This window comes from Penaeus japonicus, unplaced genomic scaffold (genome assembly GCF_977035675.1).
Source record: "Penaeus japonicus unplaced genomic scaffold, GWHDUDI00000001_assembly GWHDUDI00000039, whole genome shotgun sequence".
Taxonomy (NCBI): Eukaryota; Metazoa; Arthropoda; class Malacostraca; order Decapoda; family Penaeidae; genus Penaeus; species Penaeus japonicus.
In genome coordinates, this window is record NW_028234441.1 from 2699579 (window position 1) to 2714578 (window position 15000).

At 45.7% G+C, this 15000-nt stretch overlaps 1 protein-coding gene across 14 annotated transcripts in view; it reads right to left on the reverse strand.

Annotated features, from left to right (window-relative positions):
* Positions 1-15000, reverse strand: part of LOC122246317 (one cut domain family member 2) — a 274011-nt gene that overhangs the window by 197486 nt on the left and 61525 nt on the right. For 8 of the 14 annotated variants that reach the window (XM_086533403.1, XM_086533416.1, XM_086533410.1 and 5 more), the window contains one exon: positions 11292-11306. The exons of the other annotated variants lie outside the window; for them this stretch is intronic. In XM_086533403.1, the coding sequence (XP_086389529.1) occupies positions 11292-11306 (15 nt within the window). The remainder of the gene's footprint in view (positions 1-11291; positions 11307-15000) is intronic. 14 annotated transcript variants of the gene reach the window in all.

The window sequence follows — 15000 nt, forward strand, 5'->3', positions numbered from 1 at the left end:
CTATCTCAACCTCATCCTCATTTACAATCACTCACACACTCGCGTCGAGCAGTTGTGGCCTTTTAATCAAGTAAACAGTCGATCTTTTTTATTTGCTTACTTATGGTTTTATATCCATAAAATGTTTATGCAGTTCCTTCTCTTTTTTTATTCATACACATACACATACATACAACTTTCTCATTCCTTATCTCGCTCTTTCTCTCCATCTCCCTATTTCCCATTTTCTCTATATCTCTATCTCTTTATCTTTCTATATCTATCTCTCCCTCTCCCTCTCCCTCACTTACACCTTCATCTTTTCCCACTCCTTTCATACTCAGCCTCCCTCACCCTTCCCCCCACCCTAACCCTCCCTTTCCCACTGCTCCTCTCTCTCCCTCGCGTCTCATATGGTGCCCGCCCGCGCCTGCCCGCACGCACGCTCGCCTGCCCGCCCGCACGCACGCACGCACGCCCATCACCATACACGCCGCGACGCCATCGACGAATCCACAAAACGGGACGGCGTTACGAGCGGGTCCGGCAATCGGGCCTGTTAGACCGGCCGAAGATATAAAAACAATCGAATTACCACAAGGCTGTAAAAACAAACTGATGATGTCGCTACTGTTACGTGGGATGGGGGCGGGGGAGGGAGGGAGGGAGGCGGGAGGAGGGAGGGGAGGAAGAGGGGAGGGAGGAGGGAAGGGGGATTCTGGGGGTCTTTTTAAGGGAGGGATAGAGTGAGTAGGGGGCGGAGAGAGGTCAGTGGAGGGCTGGGGTCTTTTAGAGGGAGGAGGGAGGGGGAAAGAGGAAGGGGGAGAAAGAAAGGGAAAGGAAAGGAGAAGGGGTAGGGGTAGGGGGCAGTTGGGGTCTTTTCGAGAGCAGGGGAAATAGGGGAGGAGGGGGGAGCGGGCTTCCATTCTAGTTCCCGCCACACACATTTACATTTACGGTTCGGTCCTCATCAGCATCCACTCGTACGCGTGCATGTCCGGCGTGTAGATGTATGTGTATTTCGTGTCCGTAACGGTGTTTAAGGGCATCAAAACTACCCCCCCCCCTCCTCTTATCCCCTACCCATTCAGCCATGGCATCAGTTGGTGCCAAACCAAGGGCCTGTCTCTCCACCAATCCTCATCCTTCGCCCTCCTCTCACAGTGAAGTATCAGGTATCAGGCGCCTATATCAGGCAGCAGGTATCGGGTATCGGGTATCGGGTACTCGGCCAATCCGACATTAGCATCAGCCAGTATTGAGTCCCAGTTACCGGAATCGGCCCGACCAACCACGGCGCGCGGCCCGACACTAAATTCTTAAACTCTGACAAAGGTCCGCTACGCCGACGAGAGAATAGAAATTCCATCGGCGAAAAATGCGCCATTGAGCGGAATTTGACTCGGACGCCACCACCCCTTTTTCGGTGGAGGGGGAGGGGTGTGTTTGCTTTTTTTTAGCTTTTTTTTTCTAGGGGTACCTTTAATTTTTTTTTTTTTTTTTTTTTTTTTGAGGGGGGGGGTCTTTGTTCATTTGCTTGCTTTAGTTCGATTGTGTATTTTATCTGTCTTTTTTTTCTCTCTCTGTTCGCAGGTCGTAAGACTGATAAAGGTTTTGATTCTTTTTGCGTGTGTGGTACATCTCGCACGACCTTGGGGTTGGGACACGGTAAGTATACAGACAAACAAGATAACATGTAGCAGCATACATATCGGTGTACACACACGCACACACACAGACACACACAATAAAACACACATAAAGCACTCACTCTTATAACTTATCAGCCACATAACAACTCACCTATTTACTCATTCCTCATTCACTCACAAACTCGCACATTCAGCAACCAACTCCCGAGCTCACTCGCTCCCACTCCTTTCTTCGCACATAAGGCGGAGGAACAATAAACACAGCGGCGACACAGGCAAACAAGCATAGTGCATTAATGCAACCGCAGACGCAAATAAATGTCATGAGCTAATAAGGCGGAGGGTCCGAGTCTGGCCGCTGACCTCACGCCCCCCTCCCCCTTCCCCTCCCCCTTCCCCTCCCCCTCCCTCCCCCTTCCAGTTCCCGTTCTTCTCTTCTTCCTTCTTTCCTTTCATTGCCTCCCACTTCTCCCTCTATACCCCTCTTCCTTTTTCAGGAGGAGGAGGAGGAGGAGGAGGAGTTGGAGAAGGAGAAGGAGAAGCAGAAGGAGAAGGAGAAGGAGAAGGAGAAGGAGAAGGAGAAGGAGAAGTAGAAGAAGGAGACGAAGAAGGAGAAGCAGAAGGAGGGAGAGAAGGAGAGGGAAGAAGAATACTGAAAACAACATAAAAAAAAAATCACAAAATCACAAAAGTCGCAAACAGCAACCGCATTATCACCATCTCCGACAACAGCCACACAAACAACAAGAAAAAATCCCTTCGACAATGCCCGAGCCAAGAAAATTTAGGTGAAAAATCCCGTGGATCGCCGGAGCAGCCCTTCAAGTCTATAATTAAGTGGTTAAATTGTCGCATGAAGCACGGATCAATGCCGAGAGACGTTAAATGCTCGGAGAGGGAGGAAGAGGGAGGGAGGGGGAAGGGAGAGGGTGGGGGGAGGGAGAGGGTGGGGGGAGGGAGAGGGAGAGGGAGAGGGAGAGGGAGAGGGAGAGGGAGAGGGAGAGAGAGGAGAAGGGAGGAGGGGAGAGGAGGAGGGAGGAGAGGAAGGGAGGGAGAGAGAGAGAGAAGAGGAGAGAGAGGAGGAGGAGAGAGAGGGAGGGAGAGAGGAAGAGAGAGGGAGATTGAGAGAGAGTGAGAGAAAGGTAGATAGATAGAGAGAGAGAGAGAGAGAAGAAAGAACAGAAGATATAGAAAGAAATGACAACAAAAAAAAAAACATGAACGACAAATAACCACAATACAAGAAACCATAACAACAACAACAAAACAATTGAGAGGCACTTTCGGCAGCTCCATAACACTGCATTAAGAGGGAAAGCGGACTAATTAATGTCTAGTCGTTATCTTTCTTTCTTAGCCTTTTTTCTTTCTTTTTTTTTACTGGTCTATTTTGTTTCTTTGTTTCTTTTTATTTCCCTCTCTCTCTCTCTCTCTCTCTCTCTCACTCACACACACACACACACACACACACACACACACACACACACACACACACACACACACACACACACACACACACACACACACACACACAACGCACGAGGTTCGCGACATCTTCCCAATCCCGACTAATCACTCATTAAGAGCAATAAGGGCGACAACAAGATCACTGACATGTAATTAGCGCAATCTCGCTAAAAAGGCGCTATCCGAGAGGAGTGTAGCAGAAAAGGCGTAACATAACTGTGGTAGAAAAACGTGGTTGCAGAGTAATAGAAGAGTGGTAGTAGAGTGGTAAGATGATGGAAGGGGTGTGATAGAGGTGTGGTTAGAGTGTGGTAGGAATGTGGTTAGAAGGTGGTAGGAATGTGGTAGGTATGTGGTTAGAAGGTGGTATGACTGTGGTTAAAGGTGGTATGACTGTGGTAAGGGCATAATAGGAATGGTTAGAATATAGAAGGAATGGTGGTAGGAATGTAGTTAGAAGGGAGTAGGAATGTGGCAAGAGGGTAGTGAGAAAGTGGCAGACGAGTGGTAGGAATGTGACAGGAGTGTGATAGACACATTTATCAGAAGCGGAAGGCAACATGAAGGAAATGCCAAAGCTTAGACGAATATCTCGGCTTAGTATCAATCGCGGTCAAGGAACAGAAATATAGTACGACTACCTGGGCACAGTGGTTAGAAGACAAGTGTGGTAGAAGTAGACAAGTGTGGTAGAAGTGTGGTAGATCCAAAAGAGAGAAAGGGAGAGCCCCCACCCCTTACCCCCCTCTCCCCGCCCCCTTGGCGAAGTGGGGCGGCCCCGCCAAAGAGCAGGTAATGGCAGAAGTCAATTTGCTCAGAACTGCGACATACAAGCTGGCAAATTAGAAAACACAGAACATAACGGCAAGTTCACACACGCGCCTCACAAGCCGCTCTCCACGCTCTGGCTTTGTGGGGGGCGGGGGGACGGGGAGGGGGGGGCTTCCGGGATTGCTCTTTCATTCTTTCTCTCTAGCTTTCTCTCCTTTATCGAGAGAGAGAGAGGGAGAGAGGGAGAGAGAGAGAGAGAGAGAAAGAGAGAAAGAGAGAGAGTGAGAGAGAGAAGGGGGTGGAAGAAGAAAAGAGAGAGAAGAGCGGGAGAATAAAAGGAATCAAAATACCGTCTCACACCGTCCCCTCTTCCTCCTCCTCTTCCTTCTCCTCCAACCCTCTTACTTCCTCCTACTCCCCTCCCCAACCCTCCTCTCCCCCCTACCTTCTCCCAGTCCCCTCCCCTTTTCCTCTTACTCTTCCTACTCACCTTCCTTCTTCCTCCCCCCTTCCCCCTCCCCTATTTCCCCTTGCCACTTCCCCCCTCCCCTGTTAGCGTCAGTACCAGGAGCAAACATGAGGTGCATTTTGTTATGAAATATTTAGCCCTAAACCCTGCGCGGCCGCCCGTGACCGCTTCATGCACACACGCCCACACGCACAACAGCGCATTGAAAAAAAAAAGAAAAAAAAACATGCACGTAAATACTGACACAAACATACAGATATATATTTTGTTATGGACTCTCAGACAGGTACCCTTACATAAACATATACAAACGCACGTAAACAGAAAATATATAGAAACACACATGGATGCAAAACACACACTTACACACACTTACACACATACACACTTACAAACAGATACACACACAAACACAAACACACACACACACGCGTACACACTTACTTAAACACACACACACATACACACACACATACTCACACACACACACACACACACACACACACACACACACACACACACACACACACACACACACACACACACACACACAGGCGATCGCACAAAAACAAGTGGTGGAAAGAGTGACCCACAAAATCTCAACATTCCGAACCGAAAAGTGTCATAACACTAAGTCTTGCGAGACCCCCCCCCCCCACCCCATCCCCTCTCGGCTCCACTTCTTTCTCTACACCTGAGGGAGAATCAGCGGCGGGGGGGGGGGAGGGGGGGCTGAGAATAAAAGCTGGAGAAAAGAAAGGAAGAGAGACGGAAAAAAAGAAAGGGGGAGAAAAACAGGAGCGAAGAGTGGAGAGAAGAAAGATAGAGTGAGGGATTGAGTGAGAGGGGGGGAGAGAGAGAGAGAGAGAGAGAGAGAGAGAGAGAGAGAGAGAGAGAGAGAGAGAGAGAGAGAGAGAGAGAGAGAGAGAGAGAGAGAGAGAGAGAGAGAGAGGGAGGGAGAGAGAGAGAGAGTAAAAAATAAAAGGAGAATATGAGAGAAAGGAGGAGTTGGAATATCGGGAGATAGAAAAAATAGAGAAATAGAAAGTGCAAGAGAATAAAGGAAAGGACAAAAAATGGAGAGCTAAAAGGAGAGAGAAAGAAAGAGGGGAAAAATCCAAAAGAAAAACAAAAGTGCAGCAAAGAAGTAAAAGGAATTCATAACAAAACATCAAATAAAAACAAATTAGAAAGGGAGAAAGGGAGAGCAAGAAAAGTCGGCGGATAAAGGAGGAGAGAGGCATTGAGAGGACGAGGGGAGAAGGGGAGAGGGGGAGACGGAGGGAAGCGGAAAAGGAGGGACGGGAAGGGCGGGGGAGAAGGAGGTATGAGAGGGAGAGGGAAGAAGGAGGGAGCACGTAGAGAAAAGGAGTGAAGGGAAGGACAGACGGAGTGAGTGAAGCGAGAGATGGGCAGGTGAAGTGAAGGGGGAGGGGGGGGAAGAAGGAGAAGGGGAGGGAGAGGGAGAGAGGGGAGGGGGACCGGGGTGCGAAATTAGGGTTTTGCGTGTGAGTCGGGTGTTGGCCGAGACACAAGCCACCGCTGGCAGCTATCTCGTCTCGGGGGATGGGGAGGGAGAGGCGAAAGAAGGTGGGAGAAGGGAGGGAAGGAGAGAGGAGGGAGAGAGAGAGAGAGAGAGAGAGAGAGAGAGAGAGAGAGAGAGAGAGAGAGAGAGAGAGAGAGAGAGAGAGAGAGAGAGAGAGGGGGGGGAGAGAGGAGAGAGAGAGAGAGAGAGAGAGAGAGAGAGAGAGAGAGAGGGGGGGGGGGGGGGGGGAGAGAGAGAGAGAGAGAGAGAGAGAGAGAGAGAGAGAGAGAGAGAGAGAGAGAGAGAGAGAGAGAGAGAGAGAGAGAGAGAGAGAGAGAGAGAGAGACGTGCATTCTTATTTGCATATTATAGTGTAATTATTTCATGTCTCGTGGGTTAATGGTTAATGGTTAAGGAATAAGGAAAGAGGATAGGAGGAGGAGTCACAGGAGGGGAGAAGAGGGAGGGGGGGAGGGAGGAGAAGAAAGATGAGCACGAGGAGAAGCAAGAGGAAGAAGAGGAGAGGGAGGAGAGGGAGGGGAGGAGGAAGAAGAGTAGTAAGAATAAGAGGAAGAGTAAGACGAATGGGAGAGAATGGGAGTTTAGGGAGAGGAAGAGGGAGGGAGGGAAGGTCAGAAAGAGAAGGAGGATCGAGACAAGAGGGAGAGAAAGATAGAGGGGAGGGGAGACTAAAAATCTGACCAACTGAAACATGGTGACGAATAAGAGAAAAAAAAAAGAAAGAATAGAGAGCCAAAGGGAGGGTAGGTAGGAACGCAAGAGCGAAGGGCAAGGCAAAGGCAAGGGAGGGCGGGGAGGGCGGGGAGGGCGAGGCAGGCCGAGCGAAAGGGGGTGTGGTGTGAGGTAACATACCAACCGCCACAATACCTTCGGTCCCGCCTAATGGAGATCGCGGAGGCTCTTGTGTTTTGATGTGTTATGCCATAGCGTGTGCGGCACGAGGCTCTGGGTGTTGCCCTTCGCTGCCTACGTCGGGTTCCCGGATGAGCCCGTGAAATTTAGCCGAGGTGCCGACCACAACGCCTGGGTTCGGGGCTTCGGGTGGGGGGGGGGATGGGTGGCCAGGTCGTGGGTTTTCACTTGGGATGTCTGTCCGTTTGTTTGTCTTGTGTGTGTTTGTCTGGCTTCCTGGCTGGCTGGCTGGCTGGCTGGCTGGCTGGCTGGCTGGCTGGCTGCCTGCCTGCTTGCCTGCCTACCTGCCGGTTAGTTTGTCTATCTACGTGCTTGTCCCCCTGTCTGTCTGTTTATCTGATTGCCAGTTTGTATATCTGCCTGCAATTTTCTCTTTCTCTTTCTGTCTATCTACCCTCTTTCCTATCTCTGCCAAATTGTCTTTACTCTCTCTCTCTCTCTCTCTCTCTCTCTCTCTCTCTCTCTCTCTCTCTCTCTCTCTCTCTCTCTCTCTCTCTCTCTCTCTCTCTCTCTCTCTCTTTCGCACACAGACACACACACATACAAGAACTCACAAACAGAAACGTTAACGCCGCAGGGACACAGCTATTACCTTGTAATGACGACTCTCTTCCACACGAATTGACTTAACGATACAAACTAAACCATCTTCATTGTTGTGCTTAATATAACTTGTTGCTGTCATTATTTTGTTGTTGTTTTTTCTAAATATGCATCCATTTTTACCATAATTGCTCTGACATGGACAAGGTCAACGATGAAACGTTAAGAACGAGGAAATATAACCAAGTTCGCATAGTAAGCCCTGAAATCAACTCCGTTTTCTCTGAAGACCCGAAGAGTGGACGGCGAGGGGAGAGGGAAGCTGTCCCGACGAAGGGAAGGAAAAGGGGTTTATAAAATTATGCATGGAAGAAGGAACAGATAGAGTGGAAAGGTGGGGAGGGCGGGAGGGGGAGAAGTGTGGGAGTGGGAGTGGGAGGAGGAGAAACAAAAAGGGTGGGAGACGGAAGGGGAAAGGAATACAAGAGGGGGAGTCGGGAAGAGGGGTAAGGGAAGACACCGGCTCGTATTCTTATTCACCGTGGATATTCCCCGTGACAGTAGAGGCGCAAAGGCCACGCTGTGCTCTGTCTCTAAACGTCCCTACTTTGTCCCTTCCCTTCTCCCCTTCCTTTGTCCCTTCCCTTCCTCCCCTCCTTCCCCTCCCCCCTCCCCCTCCCCCCGCCGCCACCCCCGCTTACGCATCTATTACTTCCAGCCTCTTATCTACTTTCCATCTGACGATATCAAACAACCGCCTTGCATTTGTCAACCATCATCCGGCATAAAACGCGAGGCAACATGATTCATCTTGCAATCACAGTGCGCTCAACCCGACATTCAACTCTGGGTGATGGACTGATCGTAATAAACAGATCAATTCTTCAGCTCTTTTTTTCTTTCTTTCTTTCTTTCTTTCTTTCTTCCTTCATTCCTTTCTCTCTTCTTATTATTTTCCTTGTTGTTGTTCTTCTTCTTTCTATTCCATTCCCTCTCCACTATCTTTCCTTCCCTCCAATTCTCTTCCTTTCTTTGTTCCTTCTTTTTCCGTCTCTTCTCTCCCTTCTCCAATTTAATTTCTTCACTTACCCTCTTCATCTCTCTCTCTCTCTCTCTCTCTCTCTCTCTCTCTCTCTCTCTCTCTCTCTCTCTCTCTCTCTCTCTCTCTCTCTCTCCTTCTTCTCCTTACCGTCTCTTTCTCTCCCCTACACATTTTTCACCACACCTCTATATCGCCCTCTGCCTTTCCCTTCTTCTTATTCTTTTATTCCCTCTCTGCCATCCACCCTCCCCCCACCCGGCATCTCCCCCTCCCCTCCACCCTCTTACCCCTCCCTCCTCACCGGCCGCCCCCTCCGCCGCCCCTCACACACACACGGCCCTCGCTTGTCAATGGGCACAATGCAAAAAGCAACCCACTCTTATTGCACAACCCGGCACTTATCATTGCACTGTGGTATGAACACACGATTTTGACTGGCTCGCGCCCCCCTCCTTCCCCCTCTTCTCCCCCCTTCCCCTCCCCCTCCCTCTCCAACACCCCCTAACCCCCTTTACCCCCACCCACGTTCTCCCCGCACGCAACTCTCAAACAACCTTCAATTTATTACCATTTTCTCCCGTCCGCACATTCTAGACTGGAAAATGAACTGCTGATCCTTTCCTTTCATTCTAACGTGGCAAGAGAAAGAGAAAGAGAGAGAGTGAGAGAGAGAGAGAGAGAGAGAGAGAGAGAGAGAGAGAGAGAGAGAGAGAGAGAGAGAGAGAGAGAGAGAGAGAGAGAGAGAGAGAGAGAGAGAGAGAGAGAGAGAGAGAGAGAGAGAGAGAGAGAGAGAGGAGAGAGAGAAAGAGAGGGCGAGGCTAGTGTGCGGAGGAGAGAGAAAGGGAGAAAGAAACTAAGACACAGAGGGGGAAAGAGAGAAAGAAAGACGAGACGTGTAAAAACAGAAAAGGAGACTAAGACAGAATCCTTTCTCCCACCAAGCTCCTCCCTGCCCCCCCCCCCTCCCAACCTTACCCTGACACCAGTCCACCTGCCACGACTCGCCACGACCTGTCATGAGTTCCCACGACCTGCCACGACCCTCCTCGATTGCAATCAAGCACACGTACACATAACGACACACGCGCACATACCAAGTAGAAGTAACTTACAGAGGACGTGGAACCAAGTGTCAATGGACGAAAACGCGAGGGTGTTAGTACAGGTGTATGCAAATGAGCAGAGTGTGTAAGGGTGAAGGGGGGGGGAGATATAGTGTGATAAAAAAGTGTGGGTGAAAGATGAATGAACAAAAGAGTTTGAACGTCCCCTGTGGCAGCTTATGAAGGAGCGAAAATATATAAAGAGGAAACGGTGTACAGTGGACGTTGCCATTGTTGTTACTCGTGTTGTTATTGTTATTATTACTAATGTTCTGTAGAGCGATCTTGTTGTCGTCGTTGTTGCTGTTCATTCGCAATTTCGTTGCTGTTGTTTTTTCCGTTAAGAACGAAGAGAATGAACGCCCCCCATACGAAAAGCGCGAGCGACGAAACAGCATATCATAAGGGTTGCAAAGCCGAGTACGAAAGAACGCAGACTCGAACACGTGAGCGAAAGCACGTAAGAACGAGAACGTGACGCGACGAAAGAACAGCCGAGGGAGGAGCGAGGGCTTGAAAGGGTTGCCCGGAAGGGAAGGGTGCGGGAAGGGAGAATAAGTGTGACGGAGTGAGAACAGACGTAAATCAGACGCAATGCCAGGTAAGCTTACAAGGCGCGTGGGGGAAGGGGAAGGGGGGGGAAGAGTAAGGCAGGGGGGTGAGGGAGGGAGAAGGAGAGAGAAGTATAAAGAGAGGGGGGAGGGTGTGCCACGGAGAGAAGAGGGGGGGGGAGGGAGGACGACTTATCAATATTTATGACTGCTTTTATGTAAGAAATAAGCGCCATATGTGCTCATGTATCACCGGCGGACGACGTATCCCCGACGTGATTTTTCAGCTAATCAATTCTTACAATAACATCGATACCGACGGTAATAATTCCACTCGGTGTGCTGAAGGCGCTAGGAATTATGCATAAAGGGGGGGGGGGTATGGAGGGAGGGAGGGAGGGAGAGAGAGGGAGAGGGGGGGAGAGAAGGAGAAAGAGAGAGAGAGAGAGAATGGGGGGTATATAAAGAATAAAGAATGAAAAGAGATTGTTGCAAAGCGAAAGGGAATTAGAAATATATCTAAAGAATTTAAAGAAACAGGAGAGAGTAAAAAAGTACGAATGGAAGAATGATAGAAAAATATAGAGATAGTGAAGATAAGAAATGAAAAAAAACAACATATGTCATGTTTACAACCGAATATAGGACAAAGGAATGTCCACCTCACACCTTATAACAACGTACAACCTACAACCTACAACTTATCGATTTACAAAATACAAAGTTCGGGACATAATTCATGAATGGATTCCTTAGAGTTTGACAAATATGAACTTTTTTGCTGCACAGACGTATGGCCAACATTGCACGGCACTTTACAAATATACATAAAAAATAACAATAATTATCACTATCATTATCATCATTATCATCAGCAGCATTATTATTACCATTACCATTACTATAATGATAATAGTAATATCAATGATAATGATGATAACAATGATAAATTAATGAACCATAATATCTAAGAATGGATCTTACCTTCTCTCCAGCAATTACATTCAAAAGTTGGTTAAATACTAATCAACGCAATGATTCACAGAGGATGGACCGTCACGTGATGTAAGGAAAACATGTCAAAACAACAAGAGACCGTGACAAAAACACGCGACACAAGATTTCCAAAGCAAACAGAACCGCATGCTGAGAGGGAAGGGGTTCCACGATGACAGAACCTATAACTAAGGGTTCACAAAGGTTCAGAACCAATAACAAAGACTTTAACTTGCAGTGATTTTGGGTCCTGTGCTTACCTGTGACCATGGACGCTGAAATAAAAACAAAAATCAAAATTATTAAAACAAATAAACAAACAAACAAACACTTAAATGAATAAAATAAATTAAATTAGAAAAATTAATGATGCAGTTTTTTTTTTCTTTCTTTTTTCAAGCTGGGTTTTGATTTTTAAAATGGTCTTGCATGCCTTTAATCATGGTGCATTAGTTGTAACTATGCTTTCCTTTCTACTTGCAAAAAGAAAAACATTAAAACAGCAATGATAATAATTGGCATGATGATGATCGTAATAGAAACAGTAGTATGATCATTAGAATTATTATCACTATCATAATCACTATTGTGATTATCACTAACATTATCATTATCATAATTATTGCCATTGCTATTATCCTTATCATTGATATCATTATCATTACTATAATCCTTATCATTATTATTCTTACTATTACTTTCATCACCACATTTATCATTACTATCATTATTGTTGTTGTTGTTGTCATTATTATTATCATTATCATTGTTATTGTTTTTATCACTATCATCATCACAGTTGTCATTGCTATTAACATTATTACTATAATCAATATTAGTATTATAATTATCATTACTATTACCATCATTACTATCATTATTATCATTTCCATTATTATTATCCTCATCATTGCTATTATTATATCCATCATTATCATCAGCATCATTATCAGTACTATTATCTTTACTATTATGACCATTATTACCATTACTGCTAATAATATCGTCAGTAACAATAATGACAATAATAATAATAATGATGATAAAAATAATGACGATGATGATGATAATGATGATGATGATGATAATAATAATAATAATAATAATAATAATAATAATAATAATGATAATAATAATTATAATAATAATAATAATAATGATGATAATGGATAATGATAATGATAATAATAACAACAATAACAATAATAATAATAATGATAAAGATAATAATAATAATAATAAAAATAATAATGATAATCATGATAATAATGATAATAATAATGATAATGATAATGATAATAATAATAATAACAATAACCATTATCATTATTATATCAATAATCATATTAACAATGAGAACAACAATAATAATAAAAAAATAAGAATAATAATAATAATAATAATAATAATAATAATAATAATAATAATAATAATAAAATAATAATAACAATAGCAATATGCTCATCACCACCCAGAAACACCTAAGGCAAAAATCATTTCAAAAAGCAATATTCTTAAAATATGGCAAACACAGCCAGTAATAAATATGCGTAATGCTAACATGCACAGCAGAACTAAATATAAACTTACCGTCCATGATGAAACTTGAAACTAAGACAAAAAAATGCGAAGAGACTTAAGAACAACATGCACGCACACATACGAGATTGAAAGAGTGAAAATATAACTGCTGCCTTCATATTCCTTTGAATCATGGGATCATGTTGTCTTCCAGAAGGTTGCTATGCTGAAACGATAGTGGTATTCCTACAGGACTGAACTTTCATTCCGTAGCCTCCTTCAAGGTATGAGGTTGACAATTTTCCAACATGAAACGCACTATGAGGGAGCCCCAACATGATAGCCTACCTCATGCGCGCCACCAAGAGTTACCCTGATCTATCTGCCTGTGATCTCCCACTGTAACACTGGGTATTCTCTCTCTCTCTCTCTCTCTCTCTCTCTCTCTCTCTCTCTCTCTCTCTCTCTCTCTCTCTCTCTCTCTCTCTCTCTCTCTCTCTCTCTCTCTCTCTCTTTCACGCACATACACACAAACACACACACACACATATATATATATATACACATCCCTCGGGAATGACGGAGAACATTCAAAAGGGGGTTGGGAGGCAGGGTATAGGGGGAGGAGGACGGAGGGTAGCCGAGGGTGAAGTAAGGGAGCCAGCAAGCTTTAGGGCGTGCGTGAGGGTGTATCCTAGCTACGGAAGGCCTGGCCAAGGGTCACTAAGTGGTGGTAATCAGCCTCGCATACTCTCCCTTGGGGCGGAGCTACACGGCTAATACGCTTTTAATTATGAATTTTAATGTTGATAACGAAGAATCCCCATCACCTCCTCCCTGCCCCCTCCTCCACCTTCCCTCCCTCCCTCAAAACCTCTCACATCCCCTACTCCCTTCTCCTCTTTATCTTACCCCACTTTTAATGACTCGTTAGGACTCCATACGCCCCCATACGGCACCTACACCTTCCAAACAATAATTTAATAGACCTGTAGTGCTGGTACATTGAGTAACGCTTGGGCTGGGGGTACGAGGAGGGAGGGTTGATACCAGCAAATGATAATCGCCAGGTAAGCTACTCCAGGGGGGGGGGAGCCTCCCCTTCTTCCCCGCCCCCCTACGAACCCTCCTTCGTTAATCTCATTCACAACATCCGTAAATGAGTGAGTTGAACGTTAATCTCTACCAGTATGCCATATATTTTCAAAAGTCTGCGGTAGTGGCATGTCATGTTTCAGTTACATTCGAGGATATGTTATCATAGTTTATTTTAATTCCAACTACTTTCGCCTTGTCAGACATTCAAATGGACTTCCTCTACGACTGACAGGGTTACCGATTACTAGATCACAAATAACAATACAAGAACAAAATAAATGGCAAAACATAAACTCCAGGACTCAAAAATTCCAGAATATGTATCGCGTCTCGGTGAAGTAATCAAAGAGGGTAGAACATGAGAACCAAATAACACTGAGAACGAGACAAGAAGAGAGAGATTGTACATATAAAAATACAAGGGGATCACAGAGCATCTCATAGCCCCGGGGCAAATAATTACGGATATAGAAAACGTGTTACCTCCGAAAACGAAAGAGGGGGGACTCTATCATTCCGTCGCTTAATCTCATTTCGTGTTTCATATGATAATAGCCGACGCTGTGTGGGTTTGATGAGAACTCCTCTCTCTGCTTGAGAGGATGACAAAAACTATTGTGTATTTTCATTAGCGACGCAAAGTCAGGGGAGGGAAGTTTGCATTATACACTTCAGGCCGTGTTCATATTAATAATCCAAGTCTGTGCCCAGGGGACCTCGCTTTGTCTGCCTGGTCCAGCTTCTCTGCCACTCACTCGCTCTGTCGGGGGAGCCTACCACTCGTACCACACCTCACGCATACCACACATCCACCAGGGCACGTACCCCCCCACGCCGCCGTTCACATTGTGCTCTCGCTCTCTCTCTCTCTCTCTCCCTCTCCCTCTCCCTCTCCCTCTCTCTCTCTTTCCCTCTCCCTCTCTCGTTCCATTTAGTTACATCTCTTAGATTCTCTCTCTCTCTCTCTCTCTGTCTGTCTATCTCTCTCTCTCTCTCTCTCTCTCTCTCTCTCTCTCTCTCTCTCTCTCTCTCTCTCTCTCTCTCTCTCTCTGTTAGATGTTTTTCTTTTTTGAATTAGCTCGAGATACAAGGCTAATAAACAGTAGTTCAAATAGCGATGATCATTGTTCTAGCGATATTTACTACTGACGATGATAATCATGATGATGGTGGTAATGATGATAATAGTGGTGGTGGTGATTATGATGCTGTTAATACTGATATCAGTTAATAATAGTGACAGAAATAATAATGATAATCATTGCCATCTTTACCAATAGCAATGATTATCATTACTTGAAAATCACAATGACAAAAGAGAAAGTCCGCCATACTTCTGAGTGTGACACG